The sequence below is a fragment of the Arachis ipaensis genome, chromosome B10 (assembly GCF_059453495.1).
Source record: "Arachis ipaensis isolate K30076 ecotype BB chromosome B10, ASM5945349v1, whole genome shotgun sequence".
Classification (NCBI taxonomy): Eukaryota; Viridiplantae; Streptophyta; class Magnoliopsida; order Fabales; family Fabaceae; genus Arachis; species Arachis ipaensis.
In genome coordinates this window covers 145,215,954-145,241,171 of record NC_142435.1, presented here as the reverse complement: position 1 = coordinate 145,241,171, position 25,218 = coordinate 145,215,954, and the positions used below count along the sequence as shown (strand labels likewise).

At 33.0% G+C, this 25,218-nt stretch overlaps 2 protein-coding genes across 7 annotated transcripts; both read right to left on the bottom strand.

Annotated features, from left to right (window-relative positions):
* Positions 1–538: 538 nt before the first annotated feature.
* Positions 539–8,985, bottom strand: LOC107623730 (uncharacterized). 6 transcript variants are annotated; one of them, XR_015881090.1, is made up of 12 exons: positions 8,752–8,902; positions 8,537–8,657; positions 7,447–7,593; positions 6,829–6,927; positions 3,882–6,263; positions 3,631–3,742; positions 3,428–3,510; positions 2,723–2,967; positions 1,957–2,043; positions 1,761–1,860; positions 1,019–1,647; positions 539–923 (listed from the first exon to the last, which is right to left on the bottom strand). XR_015881090.1 is itself a non-coding variant. In XM_088485255.1 (12 exons), the coding sequence occupies exons 3-12, from the start codon at positions 7,465–7,467 to the stop codon at positions 751–753; spliced, it is 3,513 nt and encodes a 1,170-aa protein (XP_088341381.1). In that variant the 5' UTR covers positions 7,468–7,593; positions 8,537–8,657; positions 8,752–8,906; the 3' UTR covers positions 539–750. The 6 variants fall into 6 exon arrangements, 4 of the variants coding, with proteins under 4 accessions (XP_088341381.1, XP_088341385.1, XP_088341391.1 ...); XR_015881089.1 differs by having other exon boundaries at positions 1,019–1,631; XM_088485255.1 differs by having other exon boundaries at positions 1,019–1,229; positions 8,752–8,906.
* Positions 8,986–20,842: 11,857 nt separating this feature from the next.
* On the bottom strand, positions 20,843–24,176 carry LOC107623546 (signal recognition particle subunit SRP54 2). The gene is made up of 2 exons (XM_088485298.1): positions 23,722–24,176; positions 20,843–22,709 (listed from the first exon to the last, which is right to left on the bottom strand). The coding sequence occupies exon 2, from the start codon at positions 22,670–22,672 to the stop codon at positions 21,188–21,190; it is 1,485 nt and encodes a 494-aa protein (XP_088341424.1). The 5' UTR covers positions 22,673–22,709; positions 23,722–24,176; the 3' UTR covers positions 20,843–21,187.
* Positions 24,177–25,218: the final 1,042 nt, after the last annotated feature.

The window sequence follows — 25,218 nt, the reverse complement described above, 5'->3', positions numbered from 1 at the left end:
TATCAAAATAAAATTTGAGAGACAAATTTGATAATTAAAATTTATTGAGTGCTAAAATGTCCAACAAAAAATTTCTTAGAGACTAATTTTGAGGTATTACTCTTAAAACAATTTCTTTTTCATTCATTTTTAGTATGTTTGGATAACTTTTTTAGTAAAAATAAAAAGCATTTCAATATATATAGAGGTTATTTGGATGAATTTATAAAAGAAATAAATCCTTTTCTAAAGTGATATAATTTTTTTAAAAGCAGTGCTGATAAAATCACAAGGCTTCATATTTCTCCTCAGTCTTAGAATCATTTGCTATAGGTGAAATTCTCAAAATTGTCGTCACGCAAATGAACACAATTATCTTTGGATTCTAATACCAAATTACTCATGCCTCAAAATTACAACCATTTTCCAATATCAGCTAAGAGAGTCGGCATATTTGCTCAGTTTGCCATACTTCTATACAAAATCTCATGACAAAATCAAACAATAAACTAGTAACTGTGTCAAGGCCTAACTAAACTTTCAATAATTTGTAAACATGTTATGAAAAGTGAAAACTAAATGTATTTATTTCTCCCCTAAAAAAGAATCCCAAAAACACATGATGAACTTCAGTTGAAGACCTCAAAAAGAATTGTGCAGCTACAACTCTATAAAACATGCATGCTAATTGCAAAATGCTACTTATTTATTTCCCCATTCCACCCATCCCCATCAAATCTTCTATCACTACAACTTCTCACAACCCCTTTATTAAGATTTGTTTTCTTGTTTAATCGTCGACAACAGCGAGACGTACTCCACCATTTGTACATCTGTCATTCTACTTTCATCAGTTTCCTCTCCTTGGTATACTTCATCAGATCCAGAACTGAACTTTTCAAAATCAATTTTACATTTAACAGAGCCTGATGCTGGCAGGATCTCTGTAATATGAATCACCAAAGTTATAATTCAGTTGTTGAGAAATGTACATAGTCATCTCATTTACAGTAACAAGATATCGTGACGAGTTACAAACCTCTTGTTATAACTGAATCCGGAGATTGACTCTCCTTTCCCAATAGCTTTTGGCACATGATGGCTCCTTGAAAATCTAGGAAAGTGTAGTCCAGAAACTCTGATCTTTGGAATTCTGTCATCTGGTCAAAGCCAAAAGATTTCGTCCATGTCTCGAGCACACCAGGAACAGCAGGCAAAACTAGCCTCTCCACCCCTAGCTGTGTGAGCATCTGAGTGAAGAAAACTTAAGGTAAGAAACTGGAGGGGGGAAAAAAAAAGAAGCAAAAGATGACCAAAATATGGAATCTGAAATAAAATGATTATTATCATAATAGAAAAAAATTGAGAAAAATAGAGTTAATGACTTTTAATAATACAGATAATAGATGCAAATAATTCTTTCTATTTTACATAACTCACAATCTATGACAGACTTGGTGGTTTTACATTAATTTCTATTACAAATGAACTGAAATATTGAAAGAGAAAAAAAACTTATCTTGGAAACAAAGGGTAGGATAAGTTGAAGTTGATTATAGAAAAGAATAAAATTTTGTATGGTTGTGACTTCTTGTAGATTGTTATTCTTCCTCTTTATGTACCCTATTCATGCTAATGAAGCAGGGTGGAATCTGTAATGATGACAAGCTAATATACCGTATATGTGAAAATTAATAAAATTGGATCAAACTTGGTAATAGTTTTGCTTGCATACTTTATGGAAAATAAGGAAAAGAGTAAATTCATATATATGAGGTTACCTTTTCAAGTTCATTCATTAAAATGCGACACATTCCAAGTCGACGGTACTGAAATCTCGTACCTACAAGTGGTACTTCTGCGACCTTCTCTCCATACACCCTAACAATTAAAATGCAAGGTAAAATGATTATAAAAATGCAACAAAAACACACCCTATATTACTTGAAAATTAGAAAAAGCGCATCCTATGATCACCTAAAAGTTGCCACGCTTATCAGTTCTTCATTTCTTTCAAGAAGTACAGTGTAGAAACCCTGGAAATTCGTTCTATTAAGCTCAGACCTGAAAATTTTCAAAGCGCATACATCAGGCATTTTTCAAGAGAATACATGAATAAATTGTGGCAAAACTTAAGAAACAGATATATACATTAACTTCTGAACAAATTTGTCAGTGCGAAAAGGGATGAATGCAAGGAAATAAAATATTCATGTTAACCACTCATTCTAAATGAAGGAAAAAAAAACAATGTAATAACTAGGAATCTCCTACCAAGATTAGCTAATATCAATTCCCTGACAACCATTACACAAATACTTGCAGTTCAAAACTCTTCAAGAATTAACTCGTATTCATTATGCCATCCACAGTTGTAATTTTCCACAATAAGATAGAACATAAGGATTGCTGAAATCAGGAAGACCAAAAACTTTCAACATTTTAGAACTTTTAAGTTACCCCAGGATAATTGTTATTTAGGATATATGTATAAGTGTATTAATGAAAATACAGTGAACTTATCCTGAATGGTAAATCTAGACCTGCATATTTTGCACTAATTATATATAAAAGAGAAAAAGCTTATAATATATCAAATTTACGAAAAGGAGTTACATCTTTTGTTATGATTTACGGAAGGTTACACATATTAGCAGATTTTCTGATTCAACACAAACATCCATGTGCAAGGAATCCTAATAAATTAGGATGAACAGGAATTGGAAAAGATTTTTTTTCTGACCATCTGCTGAATATGACATCTTCCATGAGATCTCTGCTAGAGGAAGGGTTCTGTAGGGGCTCAAAGCATTCATGCATCACAGAAAGTGCAATATTGAGTTTGCTGTAATTCTCTGCCAAGTATTTGTCTTTAGCAGAACCAACATCACAATTCTCAGAGTCAACAGACTTGATCAATGTCCAAGTTAGATTGTCTGCATCCACTGCAATTGGTTTTCCTAATTGTTTATGCAGGCTGGTGTATATCTGTGAAAAAATAGACAGAAGAAAATGTATAGTGAAACCAATGTCTGAAAAGAATATCTTGCAAAATATAATCTAACATTAAAAATTACTTGCGTCTTTAACTTGACTATCATCTATAAAAGCATCCATTGTTGACTAGCTAGATCTATTGATCCATATATGAAAGCAGGCATGACCTGAATTAGTGCATAAGAAAATAAGATCTGATCCCCATATTAGAAGGAAGCATTAACTCTATAAAATCTCATGTGGAATTGTTTTTGATAATACTGTTAGTATCAACATAAAATGGTAAAGCAATGCTCCCTGGAAATGTTGAATCATAATAAATACAAGAAAACAGAAAGAACAATCAATTTGGAGATAGACAAAGCAGAACCACCAATACTTCAAGCAAAATACAATTAATTTTTTTGCTTAATAAAGGGAAGAAAAGAGAAGGGGGGAGCATAAAATATACCTGTTCACATTTGTTTCCACAGAACCATTTTGCCATACGTCTTAATTTATCTACTGTTCCATTTCTCAAGCACTCAAGATGATCTGTAAAGGAATAACAAACACAATAAGATAAAAAATTATGTTGTTTGCACACTAACAAAGTAAAAAAAAAGACATACATGTATGTGTGGAACATTGAAGTAAATAAACATATAAGCTCACATTTACGTTCACATTGAATGCAATTAAGAAATTGTTTGCCCTTATCCCCCTTGATTTCGCTGCAAATTCCACATCGACATGATGGACAAAACCAGTCACCACCAGGAATTACCTATACATGCAGAATGAAGCCAGCTTATTGGTATAGAAGTACTGAACTAAATAATCACAAGAAAAAAGATGGGAAAGGAATACAGCAACAAGATAGCACTAGATATTTGCATGCTTGAGAATGAAAAACAGTAACTTACCTTCAAACCTAGACAACTCATATGAAATGCAGAAGGACATTGATCACACAAGATAAGTTCACCCCCATATTGACACACAGAACAAATGTTGTCGTTTTCCCCTCGACAAAGATCATTTGATTGTTTCTCCGTTTTCTCCTCCTTCGTTTTTTCATGCATTACTTGAATCTGGCAATCCAGTAGCGAGCGACCGTCTTTCAAGAAGATACTAGCAGAAGGTCTGTGGTTACTATTGGAACCAGCATGATTAGCAAAGCCACAAAGACTGTATATCTCTTGACAACAGCAACACTTGATTCCATCACGACCTATGCGCCCCTCAGCCTTGATTGAATTCTTGCCACGTTTTTCCCTGAAATAGACCTTACACTTTGCCGAAAAGATGTTGTTATCTATTAACCAAGACAAAATATTTTGAGGTTTTTGGTGTAAGAATCCAGGGGCAAGCACTTTCTGCACCCTTTTGCTTGATCTTAGCACCCGTGTAGGTACTCCATTCCTATGGCGCTTTCGGGAGCTATTCTTTGAATTCTTCGAGCGAGGATTGTTTTCATTCCCATTCCCTTTTGAAGTACTCACTGGCAAACCATTGTGTAATTCAGGTTCCCTTTGAACCAATTGTGAGACACAACGTAATAGATCATCACTATGAACACTTTCTTCGTTACCAACAGAGAGATGCATAGGTCTCATGCTGGAAATTGTCCATTTGGGAATACTTTCTTTAATGTATAGCCTACAAGCACCTTGAAGTGTTCCCAAAGTCTGATTTTTCGGAGACTTGTACAATGTTCTCCTCCGTTTCTCAGTTGGATAGTCAAAAACCCATCCTTCTGCTAACAGATGTTGTTTTGCTTTCAAGTTCCATTTCCTTTTATCAGCATGGCGATTCTCTAATGCATGCAAGTAATATTTCACAACAGCTTCCGGACAAAATTCAGGTTCAACTACAACTTTCGCAGAAGAGGAAGACGCCACCGTAGAATTATAAGCATCATCAACCCGATTGCTACGCGATTGATCAGAAAGAAGATGTAGAATGCTACTATCGACCATATCATGCATCCTACCCGGGTCATTTTGGGACACCAGAGGTTCATTTTGCTTAATATATCTACAAGCTTTGGCAATTGAAGTGTAAAATTTTGTGCCTTGTTCACCAGGTGGCTTGTATCTGTATCTGTATCGCCCAGCAAAATACCTGTCTTCAGTCACCTCAATTGTCCATCCAATATAAGCAAGATGTTTTCTCACTTTTGTCTTCAAGAGTTCCCTAACCCTCTTGCTCTCACATCCAAGTGTGTATTGCTTAATAACCTCAGGACAGAATTCAACTTCTGACAACACCAAAGGTTTCCAAAGCACAGGTGAACGAACATGTCTATGGCTGGAAGTTTCCTTTTGATCTTCAGGAAATATTTGCTGAATTGGAGATATCGGTTCTCTTGACCTCACATCTTCCTCCTCAGGTACATTCACATTTAACTCTGACATATTTTGCTCGTCAAAGGCCCCAGCAATCAAAGTATCTATATTGTTTTCCTCTTGAATATGATCGATGCTACCAGAGTTTTGATCACAATCCATTAGATTCGCGGAGTCACCTTTCTCCTCAGAGACATCAGTTATTCCTGTGCAAGAACCAAATGCATTAGTGGGAACATCATCACTATCAGCAATAGCAGTAGGCTCAACTAACTCGGTTCTTGGAGTTTCTTCCAAGAAATCAATTTTTAATGCTGGCAAAATGTCTTGCAATGTGAGAGCATAGTAGTCACCAGCTACCTCCATAACAAGATCTCTCCACAATTCCTTCTCATCACAAGTCCAATCCCTAATAAGGCTCTCAAACTCCTTCCTAACCCTCACATCATACCAAATCTGCTTCACTGAGACAGCAACATAGGACAACCTCTCACACTCCTCTACCAATTCAAGAAAAACCCAGTTCCCCCTTGGCTTCCAATCGTCGGCAAATTCATCCCAATCATGAGTCATCCTCAAATGATGGATCCCAATTTTCATCTCATCACCCAAATCAGGGAAGAACACCCTCCTCTCATCCATTCCATTGCAGTGATCAAAAATAACACCTTCCCACCATGCTTCTTGGTAACTTACGTCGACACAAAGTCCAAATGGGAGGTCCCATCCACCAAATTCAAACATCGGAGGCATTGGCCTAATGTAGCCACGCTCAACATTAGAATCTGAAACACTAACACCATCCACAACAGGTGAAACAGCAACCACATCAACAACATGGCTTGATCCATCATCTTCCAATACATTGTCATACCTCACATGACGCTTTTGTTTGCCACAATGTATAACTGTACCTGGGTGCCATGACCCCATAAACCCATCTTCCACACTCCTTACCTGAAAAAGATAATAAAATCAAAAGAAATTAGAATGATTAATTAATTAAAATTTTGAATATTTTGGACAGAATTTCAGAAGCCAAATTTTCAAAATTTTTCACCACAAAATAATTTTTTTAAACGAAAATGAATAAGTGATAATAAGGGAATGAATGTGATGACTTGACTCCAATAAGGTGAGTCAACCATGAACAGTGCCAAAATTTTGTACTTGCACGAATGACTAAGATTTCAACAGAATGCAGAATGGATATATTCAGTTACATTGAAACCAAACAAACAAATCCAAGGTATAAGTAAAACGTTCTGTGATAAACCCTCATGGTAATCAAACTAAGAAACAGGATACAAAATCATTAAACACATAATACAAAGAAAAAGAAACAGAAAAGTGTGAAATTAACATAACAAAATACCAGAAACATATATACCGAAAAAAAAGTGCAATTCCATTAAGAGGGAAAAAAGGAAAAACAGACAATAGAGAACATCATGACATCAGGTACTCAAATACAGAAAAGATTATGTTTTTATTGGGGATAAAAGGAATTCATCATGATTACCTCAACTCTCTCATTAAGAAGAAGTTTTTGCTTCAATGATGCTCTTTTGCGTTTTCTGATGTAATTACACTTCACGACACCAACCGCCATTGTTGGAGACTGATCATACAATGTTGTTGCTATTCAGAGTCTCATATGACATAAAAAGAACATTTTGGCAAGAAGCCAAGAACACCAAAAAAAAATCACAAAAGAAAGATAAATAAAACGGGTTCAAAACGGCAGGGGGGAAAACAGAACAAGAACGAAACCCAGTTCTGTGTTTCCCTGCATGAAAACATAAGCTTTTCATCATAAAAAAAGATTTTGCCGTCAAAAACAGATTTAATATATAGCTCATGTTGTATTCGGCCAACAAAGAGAGGGGTTGGGGGACTTTTAGCAAGATTTTCATAGACAGTGATATAAAATTATAAACTTTAGCTTGCAAAGACATGCACTAACGCCAAGATACATAATCACTAAATAATGCAGATTGGATATAAGAGTTTATGCCGACCAAAAACAACAAAGTTTAAGTTACTCTTGCTTTCACATCCTACAGAAAGCATAATGTATATCTTTGATAAGAAATAACAAGAACATCACAACAAAATTGAGAATCAAATTATTCCTTACTTCTTTGTTTATTATTCTCATCTTGAAGACTTAAATTTCCTCCTCCCATATGGGTGACAACTAACAAGAGAGGTTTGTATTAGAAAAGTTTGTGCCAAGCATCCCCAGGTAGTGTTGACTGTTGGGAACCAAGCAATATAGCCTCCACTGAGTTAACATTCAAAATTCTAGACTAAATCAATCACATTAAACAAAGATGCATACGGAGGGGGGGAAAAGAGAGAAAAAGAAAAAGAGCATGACTAACGCATATGAAAGTTTCAATCAATAACAACAAGAAAGCCTTATCCCACTTAGATAGGATCGGCTACATGGATCAAAGGATTGCACCCTATTAACAATCAACATATATCATTAAGATTAAGATAATTCAAATGCACTGCAGAAGAAACTACCATACCCAAATAATTAAGCCCAAAATAAATAAAAAAAGTTTGAAAGAAATAAAAGTAAGACAGGAATATCAAATATCCTCACATTATATATCTATGAAAATAGAAGGCACAAAAGTGGAAAGTTTGGGTTCTTAACAACAACAACAACAACAACAACAACAACAATAATAATAATAATAAAGAAGAAAAAAGTATTTGCAAGTTCGAATGATGGGAAGATAAATTTAAAGAAACTACAGAAAATATACTATAAAATCTCGGTGATATATTTTGCATTGCTGAGTTCTCCAGAATGTACTATCTCTAGAACCGAACCACGCACTGAATATATGAACCTAAAAAATATGAGTTCAGAAATTCACTAAAGAACAGAAAAGACAACAAACAGTCACAAAGAAATGAACAATTGAAAATATCAAAAGTTCCAGAACTCAGAATACAACTCGTCACCAAAATTCATTACCAATGTTTGACAAAATTCAAAACACAATTCAATGACTCAACCAAGTAACCAACTCAAACAAGACTCAACACAAACTAAGTATTACTTTGATCATAAATTTAAAATTAGGACAAAACTGTAACTCAAATTAAAATTAGGGAACATTGCAAACCCTAAATAAAAATTACCAAAAAATAGATTGATTAAAATTCAAAAAACATCGCAAACCGTAAGAGTTCATGAAAAAATTTACCGGCTGTGTTGGAAGGCACGTCGAGCTGAAAGAAATTATGCAGAGGGAGGAATGCCGAACTCAGAGTGATCACCGGTAGTGAGAATATCTCCAAGCAGAGGAGGCGGAAGCGACGATCATCCTGTTCGGAATTGGCACAGCGGTGGTTGTTTGATCTATATCAAAGACGGAACTAACGTTGGTGGGAGCAATAGAGGGTTTGATGAACACATTACCTGTGATCACAGGCGAACAGAGGTAACGAGAGGCCAAAGTGGCGAACCATAGGCAAACGGCGACGGCGAGGAGTGACAATGGCGTGAGGTGAGAGTGACAAAGCTGTGAGTGAGTTTGTGTGAGTGACTGAGTGTGTGTGAGTGACTGAGTGAGTAACGAGAGTAGGGTTAGTTTTTTTTTAACCAAATTTTAGGGTGTGGGAAAAGGGGCTACTTGAAAATGATACATACATAAATAGATAATTAGATACAATGTCTATGAATAAAAGTAACGTAAAGCAATAGGTAATCTGATAAAATCACGAATTAATTACCGTTAATTTAAAAGTGAGGATTTAGTAATATCTAACTTGGGTTGGTCGAGTGATCAACTCACTCTTTTATTTAAGCAAATAAAAAATACGATAAGAAACAAAACAAAAATTAAAAATAAAAATAAATAAATAAATCTTTAATTTCTTAATTTAAAAACAAATAAGTATTAGATTAATTAAAATAAAAAATATCTATTATCTTCTAAAATATAAAATATTTAAATTTTTTTTAAATATATAAAAATAAATAAATCCCTAAAAAAACTTAGATATTTCATATTTTAAATAACGAAAAACTTCTTTTATTTATTTTTAAATTAAAATATCAAAAATCTATTCGTCGTTTAAAAATAATTAATCTATCACTTTATCTACTATCTCATTTTATTAAAAACTCAAATTCAAATGTTTATATGCATTATAGAATTTCTAATTAAATGTATTAAATGTGTGCTCGATGTTATTAAGGGGTAAAAAAAAATTTAAAACATAATAAATAAAAAATTTTATATAATTACACCAAGTATGATTGACAAATAAAAAATTAATTTTACATAAAATATATAAATATAAAATTATTTTTATTTTTTAAAAAATAAAAATTATTTAAAAATAAAAATTTGTTTAATGATTTATCTAAACAAGTTTTAAATTGTTTAACAAAAATATTATTTTTATACCAAAATTAATTATTATCTATCTATGTATAAATAAATATATAATTTAATTAATTTTAATATATATTTTACTCTAATGACAGATTTTGATGACTCATTTTTTTATATATCTAATATAATTGATTATCTAACGATTTTTTATTATTATTTTAGCATGGATACATTTTTGTAAAGAGAATAAGGATCGTGTAAAATTTAAAATTTTTAAACAATTTAATATTTATATATATATATATAAATATATATATATATATAACTTAATATAATTAAATTATTAAATAATTTAATATATTTAAAGAGAAGGATGAGGACGTCGTTGGAGCCACCAGTGTTTCCTCTGCCGCGTGCTGCTGCTTCTCCTCCTCTGTCGCCACCGTTTTGCTTCCAACTTGCCTACCTCTTCTCTGTTCTGCCGGCGCCGTTCTGAGTTAGTTGTACGGCCCAATAATCAACAAAAGTGACATTTTATAACAAATTAGAAATAGAATAAGATAACCAAGTTGGGTTGGTCTAGTGGTTAGTTCACTAGTCCGCTTAAGTAAGTGGCCAGCGACAAACCCTTAAATGGAGCTCAGTACCGCGACGATTAGTCCTTGATAACCAAAAAAAACAGAGCAACTATTAAATTGGTGTTAACCCTATAGTTGATGTAGTTTCTAAAAAATGATTGAGGATTTTGAGCTTATTTTTTGAACATGTTGGAAAAAATAAAATTACCGTTCCTTTGTAAATCATTACACTATAGATTGATAACAAATCACAAGTTCGAAAAGTTATATTGCATTGCTATTTTTTTTTTTTTTGGGTGTGATTTAAAAAAAAAAAAAACATTAGCTAATGCATACTTTATTAGTGCATGGACTAGGGCAGATGCTCTGAGTTGTAATTTGATTGATTACCTTGATTAATAAATAAAAAAATTACTAATATAAATTACAGCGTTGTTACCATATAAACCTTTGTTCTGTTTTTGTTTTGATTTTTCAAACTTTATAACATATTATAATCAAACTTAATGCCTACACGATGGGTAGAAGCCAGAATTATAGCATCGATGGAAACATGGAGTTACAGAGCGATTCATCATTTTCAGGGGACAGAGCTACATAGTAGCCAAGGAGACAGTGGCCCCTTGAAAATCTTTGGACCAAAGTTTTATTTAGTTTTGCTTTGACCTTTTTTAATTGATTTAATTATTTTATTAGTTTCTATTATTTTATTAAATTTTTAATTAAATTTTTATATTTTTAATTAGATTTTTATATTATTTTTAATTTTGTAATTAAATTTTTGTTAATGTAAAAAATATTAGAGTTAATACTTCGTAAATTAAAAGTATCTACAATAAAAAAATATAATTAGATCTATAATTACATATTTTTAGAGAAATATTATGTTAATTTTAACGTTTTTAACACAATTATAAAATTTAAAATAGTGTATAACCTCAATTGAAAAAAAAAATATAAAGACTTAAAAACTATAGAAACAAGTAGAATTATTAAACTTTTTAATTTTATATTTTAGATTTTTTTTAAATATAATAATTTATTTATATTTAATTAAGAGTTTAAAATAAAAAAATAATATTTAATAATAATTTTTCACACATACTTTTACAGATTAAATTTATTATATTTTTTAAAAATAATTTTATCCCTATATTTTTTTGAATTAAAGCAATAAACTAGAATTATCTTAATACTAACAAAAATATTTTCTAAATTTTTTATTGATAAAAATACTCTCAAATAACTTTAAAATATGCAAAAAATATAAAATCGTAATCAGATACTTGCTCCGTTAAAAAAAAATCTAACGCAATTTACTTGTCAATGCCAAAATCTTATTTTTTCATAAGAAATTTTGTTTTTTTTTTTGTGACTGAAATAAATTAAATAAAGAAAAACAAAACAAACAAAATAAGGAATTGTCTAAACAGAGGGACAGTCCCGTTCAAGACTATTCTTAAACTCCTCCCAAGGTGAAAGAAGCTCCACATGCGAAAGTTGTAACTTCATCGCCATCTTTGCCATAGTATCTGTCACTGTGTTTGCATCTCTCATAATCAAACGAAAGTCAACCCGCCAATTCCAATGCATGATATCTCTTATTTTGAGCACTAGTGGATCAATAAACCCAAAACCATCTTGAGTAACAAGATTAAATGCTTCCACACAATCCGTCTCACAAATAACATCTCGTTGACCTACATCCCAAGCTAAGAGATATCCTCTTCAAATAGCAAACAATTCTCCTTGAAGAATACTATTACTCTCAATCATTCCCAAACACCCCCTTTGCCAGCTCCCATTACAATCTCTAATAACACAAGCAAAACCAACACTATCACCCGAACCAAAATAACTAGCATCACAATTAATCTTAAAAGTACCAATAGATGGGGGATTCCAAAAACCATTTAGAGTAGAGGGAAGGGACATACGTTGTAATTCAAAAATATTCCTAAGCTCCTTTTCTGAAGTTAATGCCAGACAAATCACTTTTTCCGGAGGCCAAGTTTCATGAGAATTAAAGATGTCATTATTCCTTGTTCGCCATATCCACCAAAGTCCCGAAAAGAACTTGAACGGATGCTCTCTGCTACGATACAAGAACCAGTTCTTCAAATCCAAAGGATGACAAGAAATATCCAATCTATGTCAGACAAGCTGAGCTTTTGGACAATCCCGAATACAATGTAAAACCGATTCCTGGCTAGAAAGACATCTTGGACACCTATCCGATGACGACATCCCTCTTCTAAAGCGAAAACTTGCAGTAGGAAGAGCCTCCTTAAGACACAACCAATCTAAAAACTTATGCTTTTCCGGAACAAGTTGACGCCAAAGCCAAAGCCAATTCTCCCGCTCCTCCCAACCAAACAGCTGCTTACACAACCACAAGTAACCATTGCGTGAGTCATAGACTTTGGCAGCAGACCCACTCCAATACCAACCCACTTCCGGACCTGCTTGTTCATCTGGATTGTAAGAGAGAATATTATCTTTCAAATTTTGAGATAAAGGAGAATAAAGAGTATCCAAATGCCACCTACCAACCGACCAAATATTCTGTATCCGGAGATTCGAATCAGAAATGTGAACATAATCCATCTCATTAGATAACCGTCCTTCTCTACTCCAGCTAGAAAACCAAAAATTCTGGTTCAAATCTCCAATACACCAAGCAAACCCATCCTTCAACACTTCCCAAGCCTTGCAAAAACACCTCCAAATGGGAGAGTCCTTGTTCTTAGGATAACTAAAACAGTCATATAGAGATGATCGGTATTTGACATCCAACAATTGGACCCATAACTTGTTTGGCTGCTGGAAAAAAGTCCAAACTAGCTTCCAAGAAGAGCAATATTTACACAATAAAGATCTCTAATCCCCAAACCTCCATATTTTTTTGGAGTAACCAGTACCTTCCAACTAACAAGATTCAATCCTCTTCCATCAACTTGTCCTTTCCAAAGAAAATTTTGTTTGTTACATCATTTCTTTTTTATTAATGTAGAATACGTCAATTCTTTTTAAATAATTTAAGAACATTTTTATTAATAACAAAATTTGAGAATATTTTTATTAACGATAAAATAATTCCTGTGTATTTTTTATGGTTGATCCTTGATAATTTGTGCATAAAGGGAACGAAGCACACAAGATAGCATGGTACAGCTTACTGAATCATTGGTCATCGCTCGAAAGACGGAGATGATGAGTTGCAGGGTGAGGTAGCTAGGAGGCTAGGATAGACGGAGTCGCTGACACCAAGTTCCTGAGATGCTGGTGCACAGATAGTGGTGGTGCGGCTATGCTAGGGTTTAGGGAGCCTCAACCTCTAAACTTTGAAGAAATACGAAGGGAAGGTCGCATCAAAATAACCAGCACTAGCAAACCAGTACATGATAATACACATTTAAAAAGTTTTTTTTAAATAAAATAAAAAAATTTATTATTTTCTTAAACAAGATTTTTAGATTTTAAAAACTAATAAATTCGTCTTATCCCAGCGAACTCTATAAAAATTATAGAGTTCGCCATATACACATTTTTAATTCATGTCATCGTTTCTAAAAGAGTATATATATCTACAAATAGTATATAAAATACACAAAAATACACAGATATTAAACAATTAAATATGGCTTCTTCAAGGATTTTTTTTTTAATTATAAATTAAGATAACAAGCCATGTTTATTATCTGTTTTTTTAATTTATAATTAAAAAAAAAAGTATGAGGAGCCAATTGAATATTTATACAATGTGCACAATGGAAGTTTAGGGAGTATTAGAGATATAATCATTAGTGTTATATTTTTGCATCAGTTGAAGCTTTTGGGAAGATGTTTATTATCGCTAGTACTCGGATGGTTATTTTAGATAGTATGGAGGATGTTCATTTTATAACTCAATAGTCTATTGTCTCCCTAGCGGAATCCTTAAAAAAAATGCTTGAAGAAGTCATGCTTATTATTGGTGTATTTTTATGTACTCTTATATACTTTTTGTAGATATATATACTCTTTTGGAGACGATGACATAGATTAAAAACGTATATTTTAAAAAATCCGGTAAACTTGTCTAAATGCCCAAAAAATTTTGTATTTGAAGAATTAAAGTTCAAAAATCTTGTTTAGAAAAATAACAATTTTTTTTTTATTTAAAAAAAAAACATTTAAAAATACGGAAGCTACAATATTAGGGGTATTTTAGAAACTGGAACATTGGGTTGGGCTACCCATTAATCCTTAAAGAAAATATAATATAGTTACAGTGTCTATTGTTCTTGCCAAATTTGTCTCACCAAAATCTGCAGGTCAAATGGTTCGAGTTAGATGTGTCTTTTTTCGTGGTGATTTTAAGTGTTTAGCCTGTTCTGTATTTTTTAGTTGGTTAAATAGTTTGATTTGGCGATTTTTGCCTTGTTTGTCACCTCTATTGGCATATAATGTCGAATTGAGGAGAAACATTGGAATTATATTGATAAAAATAAAAAATAAATAAATAATAGGCTCATGTTAATAAGAAATATAGAATATATATTGTAGTTCTATTAATAGCTATGAATTTTAATTTAAGCCAAATTCTAGAAAATGTTTACTATCTTAAACTCTTCTCGTCTTTCTTGAATGACAACGAGTTAAAATTTCAAAAAAAAAAAAAGGGGGGGCCATTTTGAAACTGACCTTGATCTCTTTTTTGCTACATCATAAGCTTGAGGAGCCAACAAAACAAATTGGGTAGAAGGGGTAAAAAAATCATAATCTCAAGGTTATTTTTACCCCATAACCTTAAAGTTAAGGATTTAACTTTAAGTTAAGTCGATAAAGTGAGATATTAAATGAGTTTCATTTTCATCAATTAAAATAACCGAATCATGTTTAACCAGTTTATTTTTATAAAAAAGTTCTAAAAACCTATCTTCTATTTATCAGGTTTTTAATGATGTTTAACTTTTAAACTACCCAAATTTTAAGGTAAGGAGTGGAAAAAAGAATGGAAGACAAAAACTAAAAGACAAAGACTTATGTTTAATATAAAGTATTATGTCTCAATATCTTGATTAACAGAAGTAATGTCTCAATATCTTGATTAATAGAAGTAAGTGGTCTAATTGAGAGCCTTGCTAAAACTAGAGGGAGTTGCATTGTGTGCCAGACTTCAAAAATTTATCAAGTTTTTAGGCCTGGCAGCATGGACTCTATCTGCGGGTACCCAACTCGATCCAACTCGGTCGGGTAGGGTTGCAAATCCGATCCGATGCTGGTAGGGTTGGGTGCGAAGCGGATAGGGTGCGGGTTGAGTCTCAACCCTACCCGTCTAATCCGCACCTTCCATAATATGTGTTATATATGATTAAAAATGTTACATATGGGAGTTGAACCAAGAACCTTAAGCATGTACAAAAACTTCTTGGTCACTGAACCATATTTATAAATTTATAAATTTTGCTCATTTATTTTTATAAAACATATTTCTCATTTAATAAGATATAAATACAATTTTTAACAATCTAGTGGCCTCCATTTTTGTCAATCCGTAGGTAGGGTTGGATACCTGTAAATTGAGTGCGGGTAGAATTAGGATTGGGTTCAAACCCTACCCTATCCTACCCATTACCACCCCTACAAATTTTCAATTACAATATATCATGCCACGTGTGAATTGCAAATGCCTTCTCGCACAGGGCAACTTTTGTCCGAGAGTGGCCACAGCAAAAGTAGGGTGGCCTTTGTACAAGAAGAGACAAAGGGAAATAATACAGACAAATTTATTAGTGCTAAGAAACACTACAACAAATGTAACTGTTGTTGTGTCCCTTCCTTGAGTTCCTTCAGTTTCATTTAACCCTCTTAGCTGTTATCACTTCATATTGGGTCCTCAGTTTCTGTACATTCTTTGTTCACTTTGTAAGTTCTAACTCTTGAAAATGATCTTTTGTTCTTTTTTAATTTCTACATAAAATATAAAAACTGATTATATATTTATGTAATTTTAGTATAACTATATTACTATAGCTATGTAACTTTGAAATTTTAAAAAATGTTGCTAAAATTAAAGTAATATTTTTTTATCTTTAATTTTAGCAACACTATCATAACATAATCATATTAGAATATATATGCATGTTATGATGACTATTATTACGATACCTATGATAACTATATAAGTTTAGACAACATTTTAAAACATATTACTAAAATTAAAGTAATAATTTTTAAAATAGAAAAATACTTTTTAATTTAAAAAATAAAACTAAAAAACATTAAAAAATATAAAAAATATGACCTTAATAAATCTAAAAAAGGAAATAAGCCGAATAATATCGAATTACATTCATTTCTTTGTTAAATACATCTAAACAATAAATAGTTTACTTTAAGAACATCATATTAGAGGTAAGGGTACAATAAAGTGTTCACAAAAGGGATAATAAAAAAAAAATCTCATTTATGTATAATTGATAGTTAAACTAAAAGAAAAGGATAGTTAAAAATTAAAATAATCACATGGAAGACAACTCTTTTTAACAAAAAGAAGACAAATAAAGTAAAAAACAAAACAAACGAAAGAGATGATAAGCTATGCCGAATAACAATCTAAACAATGACTACTACATCCCTACTACAAAAAAAAAATTGTTAATATTTTTTTATCTTCTACAAACATACACACACCTGTATATATATGTGTGTCTATATATCACAGAATTTTTTTAGAATAAATTAAAAATATGATTTTCTAAAGAAAATTAAACTGACTTTTAATACTAATATTCAATTTTTTTTTCTGCTACCGTTTGTCTAATATTTAGACGAATTGCATCACATTTTACTCAGTTAACTTAGACATTAGGCAAACTACATGCTGCAACCTCAATTTGTCTAGTCATTGAGTGAACTACATTTCGATTCTCTTAGTTCACTTAGACATTAGAAAACTATAACAGATATAAATACAAATGTGAGTTGAATTCATTCGCACCACACTATATATAAATTCATTTTCTTTACCTATTTCACCTCTTAATTTTTTTATTCGTAAAATATCTCAATGACTAACAATTCATTACGATGGAAAAATATTAGGTGTTTGCTACGGTACGATGATAAATTCATACGTATCGATACGTTAAAAATATGGACAAATAGTAACAAGCCACATGAAATTTATTTTCCATATCAGTATTTAATTTTGTTTATTTTAAATATATATTATATCACCACTTTTACTAATACACCCATTTTAATTAAATAAAAATAAAAATATATTTTTAATTTAATTTTATAAAAAGTCTCATTACCAAAATCAGAACTTCTAGCCACCCCATTACCAAAATCAATGGAACAATCCGAACCAAGATAACCCTAACCAATAGAACCCTAGGAATTAAGGCTATCCACAACCTTCCCAATTTCAAAACCCTAACTAGTTCAACCCACAAGGTTCTCTACCAGGGCAAGCTCACGTTCCCGTAGTTCTTCCTTCTCCTTCTCCTCCTCCTCCTCCTTCGCCGGCCCCTTCAATTGTTGATTTGAGACGTGTGTGCCAAGAGGGGAGGGTTAAGGAAGCAATTGAGTTGATGGAGAAAGGGGTGAAAGCCGATGCTTCTTGCTTTCATTTGCTCTTTGATTTTTGTGGCAAATCCAAGATCCTTGAGGATGCCAAGAAGGCACACAATTATTTTCTGCAATCAACTTGCAGGAGTGATCTCAATTTGAACAAGGTCATTGAAATGTATGGAAACTGCAAGAGCATGACTGATGCACGAAGGGTGTTTGATCATATGCCCAACAGGAATATGGATTCTTGGCACTTGATGTTGCGCGGTTATACCAATAGCACAATGGAGGATGATGCCTTGCAGCTGTTTGATCAAATGAATGAGTCCGGTTTGAAAATTTCGTCGGAGACTTTTGCCGTTTTGGTTTGGGACATTTACTGTTTGCTTCAGAAGGGGGCGAATGATATTAGGGGAATTGGAAAAGATGAAGAACGATTGATTTTTAGTTTTATTGATATGTTTTGTTTTGTTTTAGAGAGGGACACGAATGATTAGGAGAATTGGAAAAGATGAAGAACAATTGATTTTTGATTTTTTTTTAATATGTTTTTGTTTTGTTGTTTAAATTATTTGAAATTATAAAATTAGGATTAATTGAATTCTAAAATTTGATTAATTTAAAAAGATATTTTTATCTAATCAAATAAAGTAAGAATGTTTAAGATTTTTTATAAAATTAAATTAAAAAATATTTTTATTTAATTAAAAGGGGTGTATTAGTAAAAGTGGTGATATAATATATATTTAAAAAAGAAAAAATTAAATACTGATGTGGAAAATAAATTCCACGTGGTTTATTACTATTTGTCCATATTTTTAACGTATCAGTACATATGAATTTATCATCGTACCGTAGCAAAAACCTTTAAAATTATACTGACTTGTTGTTGCCAAGTTGAGTTGAACTTTTCATCAAGTTATCCACTTTAGTTAAACCACAACTCTTAATAAAATAAACATGGATTATGTATGGGTTGAGCTACCATTAGGATAAAACAAGAAACATGGATAATTCAAGCATGCTTACCAGTTACCACCAATAACATAAAATAGTGGTAATTATTAGAAAGTAGGACTCTATATTATTATTATTATTATTATTTGCACGAATTTTGTATATATAGTCTTTTTTCTTTTTTTAATTTATTTCATACTTTTTTTTTAATTAACAAAGATTAATCAAATTCTAGATTTTAATTTTAATATTATCTCATGATATTATTTATCAAAATCTTAAACTGGTATAGAAGAAAAATATATGAATTATTATATCTCTATAGTAAGATCATATATTTTTAATTATAGACTAGAAGAAAGTAATTATGCTATATGTACATTAAAAATTAGTTATTAAATCAATCATTTATATATAATATATATTAAAATACAACACATATTAAAAATAAATTAAACAAAATATATATATATATAAATACATAATAATTATTAATTTTTGGTGTGTACATAATAATTTTTTTTAAAAAAATAACAATATAATCAATACATAATTGATTCAAGTGATAAATCATCTTACTTAATAGTATTCTCAAAAATTCGAACCATAGTTATAAAATTAAAGATTATAAAAACTTACTAACCAAGGCCTATTTAAAATTTTTAATTTGAATTGAATTCTTTTCCAATAATAAAAATATATCTTCTGGTGGGTATAGTTTATTCCGATTAAAAGAAATTAAATTAAACCAACTTGGGTTAGTCGAGTATTTAGTTCATTAGTCCGTTTAAGTAAGTGTTGGGGGTTCGAATTTCACATTGTGCATGCAGAAATTCATTAGTAGACTCTTAAATGGAGCTCAGATCTACCACAGATTAGTCTTTGACCTGTCAGATTGGAGAATACCGTGAAAAAATAAAAAGAAATTAAATTAAATTAAATTAATATATATTATTAGGGGCGCGTTGACATGTATATGAGTTAGCCTTATATAAACCATTTGCCAGTTGCATGCACTACTAAGCCAACAATAATAATGATCAACTTGACCAAAAGAAAATGAGGGAAATAGAATCAAATTAATTTTTATATATAAATATTATTAAAATGGCAAATAGCTAGGTGTGAAATTAGGTTGATTATGTCCTATTGACCAAACTATAATGTATTATATAGTACAGCACAAGTATTATACAAGTACAAATTGATTGGTCAAATGAAAGAAATATACTGATAATAACTAATAAGTGATCTCTTGGTGTATATACAAACACCTTTAATTTGATAACAATCAAAAGACAGGAAAAGAAAGGTGAGTCCTAATCTGTCTAATGATATTGTTGACCATTTAGTCCACTACATAAACCATATACCTCACACAACAAGTGCTGGGAAAAAAAAAGCATTTTATTCCTCTCAAGTCTCAACTATATTTTTTATGATTATATTGCCATACTTCTGAATTTGATATAAGCTTCTTTTTTTTATTATTTTTTTGGTTAAGTGGATGATGCAATATAAGAAAATAAATATTCGGATATTTATCGACCGATAATGTTAGAAAAAAAAAAACAAAAATTTGTTTTATTTATTATTCATTAATTTTAACAACATTTAATAAATATTAAATAAACAAGTTATTTTTATTCAAGATAAATTTATTTTTTCCCCACCTCATAATATAGTTTTCCTTCTTGTTTCTGCTTAGAACCCTTTTTAAAATAATAATAATAATAAATGCTCTTGATTCACTAATTTCCACACACGCACCATATTTTTATGCATGACATATCATTTTTTTGGGTTCCACTAACTAAAGTTGAGTGGTTAAGTCCAAAATCATCCATCTACTTAATTCCATATATTTTCTGTGTTTCATTTTTTTGGAAAACCATATAATCAAAATCAGGAGGGTAAAAAATTAAAAGGGCACTGTTTTAATTTATTTTATAGTGTCACGTACAACTCACAAAGTATGATAGTAATAACATCAAATAAATCAATTATTTTATTTTCATATATCAAGCATAACATACATCACTATGATAGCAATTAGGAAAATTGTATGATATTGTTGTGGTAAGCAAAAGAATGAATGTGTCAATTTCTTATTAAAAAAAAAAATTAGCCAATGTTGGAAGGTGTTGACAAGTTGTTCAAAAATTAGCATTTACAGTAGTAATTAAAAATAAGAACAGTAGTAAAATCCTAAACCCTTAGTTCTCACTTCTGAACAGAGCACAAAAAAAGAAGAACAAGCACTAGCAATGTGCACCGACCTTCGATCTGAGCAGTCACCATTTCCTCAGAAATTAAAAAGAGCAGCAGAAGAGTTTTAACAACACAAAATCAACAATTTAATTTCAATCCACATTCAGAAATCCACTAAACAGAGCATAAGGCCAGGTTCATTAAACTAATTGCCATCACCAAACATTCCCATCATGTCTTTTGCAGATCCCATCTGCTTCATCAAGTTCTGTAGCCCGCCCATGCCACCTATTTGCTGCAGCATCTGAGAAGGGAGGACTTTGCCCATTTGTTGGGCATTCATATTTCGAGATAGGGCACTCATGTCACCCTTCTTTGGGAATTTAAGCCCTTTCATTTTGCTCCAGATTTTTGCAAGACGCTTGTATTCTTCCAACATCTCCATTACTTCCCTTACTTGACGACCAGCGCCCCGAGCAATTCGCATTATCCGAGATTCATTCATGATCTTTGGGTTTGAACTGTCCAACTCTTCATTTGTCATTGAATCCATCATTGTCATGTAACGCTTAATTTTTGCCTGGCTTTCTTTCTCACGGCCTTTTGGCATTAATTCAGCACTAAATCCTGGAAGCATGGAAAACACCTGGCTGATAGGGCCCATTTTAAGTATCTTTTGGAACTGCTCATACATAATCCTCAAGGTGAAGTTTCCTTCAGACAGCTTTTGAAGCAGTTCTGGCTGTTGATCCATAGGAACGACTTCATGAATTTTGTCCATAAACCCAGACCAATCACCCATGCCTAACAGTCGGCTTACAAAAGGTTTAACATCAAAAACTTCAAACTCATCCATGTGTTCTCCCGTTCCAATGAATATGACAGGACTCTTTGTTGCCGCAACAGCACTAAGAGCACCACCACCCTTTGCATGGCCATCCATTTTAGTAACAATTACAGCTCCAACTGCAACACTCTGCTTAAACGCTTGAGCCTGATCAAAAGCAGCCTGACCAATACTGCTATCCATAACAAATATGACAAGATCTGGTTTCGTTGCTTCTGAAACTTGACGCATTTCTTCAAAAAGAGCAGCTTCTTGTTTGTGCCGTCCACTGGTATCAACGATTATGAGATCACACTTTTCTTTTTTGAATCTTTCTACACCGTCCACAGCAATTTTCACAGGATCTGACTCCATGTAACTTCCATAGAAAGGGATCTTAGCTTTAGTGGCATTTTGTTTCAATTGATCAAATGCACCAGCTCTGAATGTATCTGCACATACAAGTGCTGGCTTCCAGCCCTTCTTCTGATGATAATACGCATACTTTGTACAAGTTGTGGTTTTTCCAGATCCTTGTAAACCAACAAACATGACGACACTTGGCTTCCCCTTTTTTGGAGTGAAAGAAGGCTTCCCAGCATCCAGCATTTTACATAGTTCTTTAAACACAGCTTGTTGGATGATTTTGCGCTTGTCGTGACCAGCGGCGAGATCTTCGAGGTTGACAATCTTCTTGATGTTGGTCTGCATGTCGCACACCAGCTTGAATTGAACATCGGCCTGGACAAGAGCTCGCGTGATCTCGTTGAGGCACTCTTTCAGAACCTTCTCATCGATCACCGTCGCATTGCTCATCTGCTGGAGAGCACGCGAGATGCTCCCTCCGAGCTGTGCAAGAACCATCTTCGCGTCTTCCGATCAAAAAACGCTCAAGCAGAATCTGAAAATTAATCGATCAATCAGATATGAAATTAAAGGCTAGCCAGAGCACATTGGAAAATCAAAAAATTATCAACATGACCATATCTAAATTCTGCCACCAACATTCAGCAACAAACAAAGAAATAAAACATCAGGACATTCAGCAGCAAAAACACCATTACCAACAGCATTCAGCATTCAGCATTCAGCAACAAAAATTATCATTCAGCAACAAACAGGGCATTCAACAACAAAAATTAGCATTCAACAACAAAGTGTCATCAATCAAATCCATATGATCTTATCAAAATACAATCTCAAAAGTTAAATAGTAAAAAGAAATATCTAAATATTAAAAGCCAACATGAAGATTTATCAATCATCAAAATCCATAAATTAGAAGAACCTTGTGACCGACTATTATTCGAACTAGGTGGATTAGGATTAGCAGAATCATTTGAATTAGGAGGATTGGCAGACGAATTATTACTCAAACAGGCATTATCAGCAACTGCTTCTTGTTAATACTTTCATCCATAACTAAAATCAATAAATCATAATCCAAATTACGGCTAGAAATTCAATAATCATCCATAAGACCATAGAACAGAATCAGTAACAAATCCATTACTCAATTTCAGAAACAAATCCATAACTCAATTTCAAAATCAGTAACAAATCAGTAACAAAAGCACATATTATAACAGAATCAGTAACATCAGAAATCAATCACCAACTTTAGAGTTCAGATTCACAAATCCCTAATTTCAGAAATTGCATATTTGAGTAATTTGAAATTTCAGAGTTCAGACCACTAACCTTGACTGAGAGAAATTATAAAAGCTAGAAATTATAAAAACAATCAGAAATATGGTTAAAGCATTTCATCAAACATGTTGAGTGCGGTAAAATTAAAACGAAATAAGAGAATCCAAAGCTTAATTTCAATGTAATAGAGAAGAGAACAAAACTATTGTAACTTTAATTTAGTCTATGAAAAAATCCAAACCACTGCCAAATCAAATAATTACTTATTGTAGTAGAAATCAGAAGAGTATTGGTGTTGTCTGTTGTGTGAGTGTATTGTCTGGTGGCGGGTTTAGGGAACCCACGGCGGGGACAACAGAGAGCAGTTCGACGGCTGAGTGGAGCACGCGGGTTGGTCGCAGAGTTTGAAGCAGAGCAACGTGGCTTCCAGACGAACGCGAACGCGAACATGAACGGCAAACAAACGGCGACGGAAGCGCGGCTGAGCAGACAAAGACGACGGACGCCGAGCTCGAGGAAGCAACCGCGATCGGTGACAGCGAACAGGGGTTAAAGACTTGGAGCACGAGGGAAGCTAGATGACGGATGGGGAACTTTAAGTGCGACGGACGGCGGCAGTATGCCCCTCCTTGTGGCGGTGGTGTAGGCTTACAGTGCTAGGGTTTTGTGGCTGGGTTTGTGTGATTTCTGAGACTGAAAGAAAGAAAGGGAGAACGGGAGAAAGAAATGAAGGAGCTTCCCTTTTTGTGTAAACCGGCCCGGTTCCGGTTCGGTCTGACCGTCCGGTTCTTGTCCGGTTCAACGGTTTTTTGCCGATTTTTTTATTGTCGGTTTTATATGCCTGACCGGATCATTAATACTATCGGTTTGCGGTTAAACCGGTCCGATTGGCCGGTCCGGTTTGGTTTTCAGAACATTGGTTACGATGGGTAACCGGAGATTAATGGGTTGGATTAGTTTGGCTGGCCCAATCGTCTGAATGAGGGAGTATCCGAATGGGTTTGTGATCCAAGGCCCCCGTCCAACTTCAGTATGAGAAAATGGGGGTGGTACCTGCAAAGACACTCCGATGCCAAAGTCAGCAAAGGGAGCAAAACAGGTTTAGAGAGTATTGGGATTCTGAGATACCTGAGAAGTGTCAGTGTATTTATAATGGCGAACCCATAACCACCGTTGGAGTAGTTCTGCTATTTAAGGTGGATAACCGTTCCTTTATCTTAGGGAAGTTGAGATATGGCACCTGAAAGTGGGTAGAGAGATTTTAGGGGCAGTTACTCATTTGAATGAGTGCTTATCTGCCAGCTAATCCTCGTCCCCGACTTCTTTAGGGTAAGTCGTGGTAAGAACCGACTTCGTAGGGAGGAGGTCGGTATAGGGCGAGGCTCAATCCTTTGGATTGGGCCTTTCGTTTGGACCTGGGCCTTATCCTTGGGGTATGAACAGTGCCCCTACTCGAGCCCAATTTCTTTTAAGACTTGGGTTCGAGTATTCTACTTGGGGTCGTAGCCGACTTGTGATGGAACCGACGTGATCATTTGGAACCGACGTGACTTTTCGTGACTTTTGGTTTTCACAGTTACGTCTAATCAAACGTCGCATCCGTTAGAGGTTTGCGTAGGTATTAATTACCTTGGAAATGGTGCACCCATTAATAAATCGGTACGTATTATAACGTATCGGTACGCACTGATATGGAAAATAAATTTCACGTGGCTTATTACTATTTGTCCATATTTTTAACGTATCGGTACGTATGAATT

Bases quoted from the DNA above. Each gene is read 5' to 3' on its own strand.
- LOC107623730 (XM_088485259.1), bottom strand. From the start codon at position 7,467: ATGAGAATAATAAACAAAGAA. The intron at 6,928-7,446 runs GTAAGGAATAAT...TTGTATGATCAG, and splicing joins TGAGAATAATAAACAAAGAA to TCTCCAACAATGGCGGTTGG. The intron at 2,968-3,427 runs GTATATTTTATG...ATTTTTTCACAG, and splicing joins GTGGAAACAAATGTGAACAG to ATATACACCAGCCTGCATAA.
- LOC107623546 (XM_088485298.1), bottom strand. From the start codon at position 22,672: ATGGTTCTTGCACAGCTCGGAGGGAGCATCTCGCGTGCTCTCCAGCAG.